The sequence below is a fragment of the Bidens hawaiensis genome, unplaced genomic scaffold (assembly GCF_021521415.1).
Source record: "Bidens hawaiensis isolate Kalapana, Puna unplaced genomic scaffold, B.hawaiensis_p1.1 tig00049793_1, whole genome shotgun sequence".
In the NCBI taxonomy this organism is placed as follows: Eukaryota; Viridiplantae; Streptophyta; class Magnoliopsida; order Asterales; family Asteraceae; genus Bidens; species Bidens hawaiensis.
Window position 1 is genome coordinate 3,652 of NW_027498912.1, and position 7,734 is coordinate 11,385.

Sequence of the window (7,734 nt, forward strand, 5' to 3'; positions counted from 1 at the left end):
TTTGCCGAGACACCAAAACCGTTTGCACATGTCCATATTTCATTTTTACGAACCAGCTATGTAGTGTTAGACATAGCTACCGGGGCATGTTGTGGGCGGAAAGGGGCCACAATGGTTGATTGAGCGTGGGAAATGGAGGCACGCAGCACGAACAGTCCAGGCTTCACTGTAACTTAGCATAATTACATCACATACATCATTTACATACATACGTACTTATTTCATGATTACAAGTGTTGACTTGTGAATACTCATTACTGATTTCTTGAAACTCGTGAAACTCACCAACTCTAGTAGTTGACCCGTTTTAAACTGCTTTTCAGGTGTACCTAAATCGGAGTAATTGGGTGATCTGTTACTTGCCTGAAGTGTGTGGTCGATGCTATGTGAATAAAAGCAAGGGTGTTAGTAGTAAGAACGTTAAGTTAATGAATTAGTTTTGTTTGTACCACCTAGACTGTAAAACAATGATAGAACAGAGAAATGTAATATATTGTAAATTAGTTTGTAATGTTTCTTTATAAACAATGTGTTGATACCAGAGGTGTCTGTTACATTCCCGTTTTACGCTTCCGCATTGTGCTAGTCGGGGTGTGACAAGTTGCTTCGGCAACTGAATTTGCCACCCCCTATGCTCAGCCTCTGCACTCAATCTCGAAATGGTCGGCTGGCGTTTGGAAGACCATGATAAAAGATTATCCCCAAGAAAAATACAGTAACCCGAGGTGGATCGGCGTGTGTCCGGGTACCCGCCCCAATCAGCATCAGAGTAAGCCACAAGGGAGTGAGTACGCGAAGCCGAGATGCGAATACCATAAACAATCGTCCTGTGAATGTACCGTAAGACCCGTTTCATAAATAACAAATGAGATTCCCGAGGAGCGTGCATAAACAAACAAAGTTGTTGAACTGCATAAGAGATGTCAGGTCGAGTGAAAGTGAGATACTGAAGAGCCCCGGCCAAGCTTCTGTAAAAAGACCCATCTGTCAATAATTCCCCCTCGGTTGCACTAAGTTTAGAGGCGGTATCAACCGGGGTGCTGCATGGTTTGCATGCAGTCATGGAAGCCCGGTGTAGGATGTCACGTGCATACTGAGCTTGAGATAAAAAAAAGATCACCGTGGTCACCAGTAACAGTGATGCCCAAAAAATGGTGTAGGGGACCGAGATCAGTCATAGCAAATTCAACTGATAAGCGAGAGATAATGCTATGCAAGACAGTCGGGTGAGAGGCGGTAAGTACGATGTCATCAACATACAACAGTAGATAAGCAATTTGTCCCCCATGTTGATAAATGAATAAAGAGGTGTCACATAGACTACCCCGAAAACCCAAGGATAGGGCAAATGTGGAAAACCGTTGGTACCAAGCCCGAGGTGCCTGTTTTAAGCCGTAAAGGGATTTGTGAAGGCGACACACATGGTTCGGGTAAGTAGAGTCAACAAATCCAGGCGGTTGCTGCATATATACGATTTCTTGAAGAGTTCCATGAAGGAAAGCATTTTTAACGTCCAACTGTCGAATATCCCACGCACGAGAGGTGGCGATAGCAAGCACGGTGCGAATAGTAGCTGGTTTGACAACCGGGCTAAATGTGTCTGTACAATCAATTCCTACAGTTTGCGATCTGCCATTGCAAACCAAACGAGCTTTATATCTGTCGAGCGAGCCATTGTGTTTAAACTTATGTTTAAATAGCCACATGGAACGAATAACTGGCCTGTCGACAAGACGTGGGACTAGTTCCCATGTACTATTTCCTTGCAAAGCACTAAATTCATTGTTCATGGCGCGCAACCAATTCATTGTTCATGGCGCGCAACCAATTAGGGTCCGAAAAGACTTTTATATATGAGGTGGATACGAGAGATATGTTTGTGGTGGTGGCAAGATTGTACCGGGGGTTCGGTTTGTGAAGGCCGGATTTGGCCCGAGTTTGCATGGAATGATCATTAGTGATAGAAACTTGGGTAGGAGTTTGGGCAGGTGGTGAAGGAATATGTGGTGAGCTGGCGCTAAGAGTGGTGGTGTTTGAGGTAGTGTTAGCAGGAGGGGTGGGTTGGGAGTTAGGTGTGGGGAGGTTAGATTGAGGTGTTGGGACGTTTTGAGATGAATGGTTGGGTGTAGAGCCACTTTGAAAAACATGGGAGGTTGGTAAAGGTTCATCTAAAAAGGAATGGGTGGTGGGTGAGGGAGATGTTAATTTGGTAAAGGGAAATGAATGGTCGTCAAAGGTGACGTGTCGAGAGATATGAACACGCCCGGTTACGGGGTCGTAGCATCGATATCCGCGAAAGTCGGCAGGGTAGCCTAAGAAAATGCAACGGATGGATCGCGGGGCTAATTTATGTGGTTGAGTGGCGGAAATATTAGGGTAACATTCGCACCCAAAGACACGCAAATGGTCGTATGTTAGTTAGCGATGGTAAAGAGCGAAAGCGGGTGGTTGAAAGTGTAGGCGTTTGGATGGTAAGATGTTATGTAGGTATGTTGCCGTGTGTAGGGCTTCAACCCAAAAGGCGGAAGGAAGGTGAGCATGGATGAGAAGAGCATGTATGATGTCATTTAGGCCACGGATTATACGTTCGGATTTCCCATTTTGTTGAGAAGTTTGCGGGCAAGAGAAACGGAACACGAGGCCATTTGAGTGGGCGAATTGTTTGAAGGCATGGTTATCGAATTCCCCCCAAGGTCACATTGAAAAGTTTTGATCAAGTTATTAAATTGTGTTTGGATGAGCTTGTGAAATTTACAAAATTTGGGAAAGGTGTCAGATTTTTATTTTAGAGGATAAACCCAAACGTATTGGGTATAATTATCAATTAAAACCATATATTATTTATAACCAGAGTTACTTAGAACAGGTGAAGTCCATAAATCACAATGTATAATGACAAACGGGCGGAAAGTGATAAAGCGAGATTCATGAAAAGGTAACCGTTTACTATTTGAAAGATGACAAGAAGAACAAAAAAAGAACTTAATAGTCTTATTACAATTAATGATAAGAAAACGACTAAGATAATCTAGCACGTTCGCGCCAGGATGTCCGAGAAGATCATGCCATGGTGTAGATGTTGATGAAGACAGCAAGGTGAAGGCCGATGGTGTGAATGGATAAAGATCTCCAGTACTATTTTGACGGGAAAGGTGGCGTCCATCCTTGAGGTCCTTCAAAGTAAAACCAAAATGGTCAAATTCAACAGAAACTTGATTATCGATAGTGAATTTATGAACAGATAATAGGTCTTTTATGACTTGGGGTGAATGTATGATTTGGTTTAAGTGGTATGTTTTATTGGGTAGAGTATAAAAGCCATTGCCAGAACCATTAATTAATAAACGCTGACCATTACCAACAAAAATAGGATTTGGGGAAAAAGACAAGGGAGATGAAATTTTACCCGAATCAGATGTAAGGTGGGACGAAGCACCAGTGTCCATGTACCAATACGGGTCTCGGTAGTTTAACTGCATGTTGCTTAGGGCCATACCAATGTCACTCGGGCTTAGTCTATTTAGAGCCGGCTGAGCAAACCCGGGTGCGGGGTGAGATGGGGCAGCGAGCTGGGCTTTATGAGGGTGGGCAGTGTGTGTGTTGAAATGTGCTGGTGGGGCAGAGGGATAGGGAGAGGGTGGTGGGAAAGTTTGGTGTTGGGCTTGTGCACCGGTTGGAAACAGTTGTGGGTAGGGAGGGTGTGGGGCATGGTGTGTAGCATGGGTGTGATTATTAGGCTGTGGAGATGGGTAGGCAGTGGGCAAGTGATGGGAGTAAGGAGGGTATTGTCCATAAGTGTTATTACCTGTTGCATTTGTGTTTTGGTTTCGCCCCCCCGCCCCCGGTGGCTACGACCACCTCGACCCATACGAAGATTGAAGGTAGGGTCATAGTTGTTTCCCCGATAATTACTCCCCGGATATGTTCGACCGGATCCCGAATTAGCGTGATTGGATTCCGGTTTGTTTTGATTACGCGATGTGTATAGGAGGGAGTCACTATTGGTACCCGTGGACGAGTCGGTTGTTGCTAATATGCGACGCATCTCCAAATCAATCATGGTGCGAGCTTGATTCCATGTTGGAGTACCTTGATTGATTATCGTGCCGATGGTACTGAGTTCTTTGGGGAGACCATTAACCAGTTGTATAATCAGAGATGAGTCATCAACTGGTTTGTCAACATCGGCGAGTTGTCAAGCGATATCCTTAAGCCTTTGACAGTATGCACCCATAGATGCACAATCTTTAAGTTTGGTGTTAGTGAATTCATGAAGCAAGGCCGCCGCACAAGCTTTCTTGTTGCTTAGGAACACTTCTTGGATTTTTGTCCATGCTTCATGAGCCGAGATATCATCTTCCAGGATGCGATCAAGGGTATCGTCATTTATGGTGTTGTATATCCATTGCACTATGAGGGCATCTAACTCAGACCATTCGGCATAGGTGGGATCAGTTTCGGGTGGCGGTGGTGTGCCATCAATGTGATGAACTTTGTAGGCTTTGAGATGAAATTTAAACAGTTCTACCCATGACGAATAAGTTGTGTTTTTACCGTCAAGGGTGCAGATTTTGGTTTGTATGTTGGTGACACTATAGGCTGGATGTAGGTGTGGTTTTGGTTTGTCATCTTGACTCTTGCTAGAGGAAGAGTCATCGCCGGCCATGGTTCGAAAACCAGGAGAAAAAAACAGATGGCGACGGTAGGAATTTTTTTTAGGGTAAAACCCACGCTCTGATTACCATGAAAGTTATCGTGAACTATTGCCTCTCTTTGAAGATTGTTTTACAATATATAAAGATATGTTCTATAACAACCTTGGCACTAAACAAGGAAACTAAATCATTCAAATAAACATTGATAATATATATTACTAATAGTTTCAATATTATAAATAACTTGTTGTGTATGTAATTCTTTTTGTTGTGTTAAAACAACTAATTATTGTGGTGAAGGTTTTACTTTTTGGTTAAATTTAACCACAAAAAGAAAAAAAAAGTGTTGTAAAAAGTTGTTCTTTTGCCTAAGATCTATTCAAAGTTCACACACAAACCATACCCAGGGCCGTCTCTAAGAGTACGATGGTTGTCGTGGGCCTTGCACGAGCTATAAAAATGGGTCTTGAAATATATTAAAAGAAATTAAAAACTCATATAATATATGAAATATATTCAAAGAAATTAAAAACTTATGGGTCACAAACCTTGATGGGCCTTGCACGATTGCCTAGTCCGCACATGCTCTAAGACGGCTATGACCATACCTCAATTTGTCTATTTTTGCATCATCACCAAAAACATGTGGAACTTGAGAACCAAAACTGCTTGAAAACCAACCTAATGTGATTGGAAACAATTACATGCCTTCACACAGCCACTTAGTTATTTGTGTTGATTGAAGTTTATTTTGTTTGGGACACTTTTTTATGAAACTTGATGCATATGCATGAATATGCATATGCATATTCACGCACGATTGCCTAGTCCGCACATGCTCTAAGACGGCTATGACCATACCTCAATTTGTCTATTTTTGCATCATCACCAAAAACATGTGGAACTTGAGAACCAAAACTGCTTGAAAACCAACCTAATGTGATTGGAAACAATTACATGCCTTCACACAGCCACTTAGTTATTTGTGTTGATTGAAGTTTATTTTGTTTGGGACACTTTTTTTATGAAACTTGATGCATATGCATGAATATGTGAATAGCGTGTCGATGACAAATGTATAAAGGCGTTTGGTGATAGTCTTTCCATAAACAAAAGTCTAATAAAATGGTCAAACGGATTGTAGTGTTGATAGCTATTACATACATCTTCACTCTCTCATTGTTGAGTTGCCGTGAAGGAGCTTAAGATGATGAGCGTGGCTTCACCTGAACATCGATTTCATTAGCATTTGCATTGTAGATACAAATCCGCGCAATGCGCGGTTTATAAAACCTAGTTATTTATTAAGTTCCAATAATATTAGTCGGGCCGACCTAGACCTTGTTCTGGGTTCGGTGCACTTTAGGGCATGGTTTCGGTTCAGTAAACAAGATTTTAGTTTTTTAAAAAATATAATATATACATTAACAATTTCTTTTAGAACATTAACAAGTGAAACTGGGTTTAAAAAAACTAAAATAAAAAGGCTTAAAATTTAGCAGTTAGTTTGTTTATGTTTAAATGGGTAAAAAAACTGAAAAAAGGGTACAGTAATTTAGCAGTTAGTCCAATTATGCTTAATTGGACTAAAAAACATATTAAAAAAGTTATATAAGATTCAATATTTATAGATCACATAGTACCTAGAAAAAATAAACAGTGATCTTTCTTCTCCGTCTTAATTCTTTCACCATTTAAACAAAATCTTGAAACCAAGTACCAAACCAATCGTTGCTTCTGAGTTCCGATGTTGGGTAAGGTAGGTTTCTTTAATTTTTTTTTATAATTAGCCGGTCGTGCAGTTTTCAAATGACGACCTACTTGTAATACACGAGCTAGGGGGTGTTTGGGATTGCTTATTTTCACCAACTTATAACTTATTAACTTTTTAAAAATTAATAAGGGGTTTGAATTGCTTTTGATATGAGAGAAAAAAATTAATAAATTACACTTTTTTATAACTTATTGAAAAATTATAAGGAGGTAAAAGAAGAAGCCAAACACCCCTTAAAATATATAATAAAATTACAATGGTAAAACGGATTTCATTAGACGTTCCAGTCATATGTATTTTTTATCAGAGTATTTCTTTAGACGCTGCAATAGTAATTGGGTCCTTCGCATGAGTTTCTTTTCTCTAACAAATAATAACCACAAATGATCTAATACAGTAGAAACTTTATAAAATAATACACCTGGGACCACCAAAATTTATTAATTAATCGATAAATTAATAATTATTAATTTTATATATTAATTAATATTTTATTAATTTAGAGTAGAATACTTAGTTTACAAACACCTTTCAAGCTTCCACTTAATTATTGTATACAATGAATGTATATCAAATGAACGCCCCAATTTGAAAGAAACATTCAATCTCTCACCTTATTATGCTTCTTGTGTTCAATGTATCACTTTATGGACATTAAAAATATTTTCTATATAAATACAAGATCAAAATAGATTAACACAAACAAATCATACACACAACATGGCTTCCCATCTTAAAGGTGTGAAAAAAACAACAATGACAGACGAGATTCGAAAAGCATTATGCAAGCACAACAAGGATAATCCAAGTCTCACTCAAAAGCAATTGCAAGAATGGGTTCATAGTAACTATGGTTTGCAGGTGAGTCAAGAGACAATATCGAATACAGTTAAGCGGTCTTTAGAGTATCTCTCACTTGCTCCCGAAAGAGGCGATGTTAAGCGACACAAACCGGCAAAATTTCCTGACCTAGAAAAATCTCTCTATGAATGGATTCTTCAATATCAAGAACATGTGAATATGACAGGTGAACTAATAATCGAGAAGGCGAAAAAATTCATGAAAGATATGTATCCAGTGGATACTCCAGACTTTACTTTTTCTATTGGTTGGCTTGGAAAGTTCAAAGCAAGATATGGAATTAAAAATTTCCGGCGTTTTGGAGAGAGTGGATCTGTTGAAATGGAGGGCATGGAGGACAAATTAAAATCCATAAGAGACAAAGTTGATCAGTTTGAAATGAAAGACATCTTTAATATGGATGAAACAAGTTTGTTTTTTTATTATTTTATTTTATATTTTGTA

The 7,734-nt window shown here is 39.6% G+C and overlaps 1 protein-coding gene across 1 annotated transcript; it reads right to left on the reverse strand.

Annotated features, from left to right (window-relative positions):
- Positions 1–4,195: 4,195 nt before the first annotated feature.
- LOC143598202 (uncharacterized) lies at positions 4,196–4,666 on the reverse strand. Its single transcript, XM_077076480.1, has one exon. It carries the CDS (start codon positions 4,664–4,666, stop codon positions 4,196–4,198), a length of 471 nt encoding a protein of 156 aa, XP_076932595.1.
- Between the last annotated feature and the right edge of the window lie 3,068 nt (positions 4,667–7,734).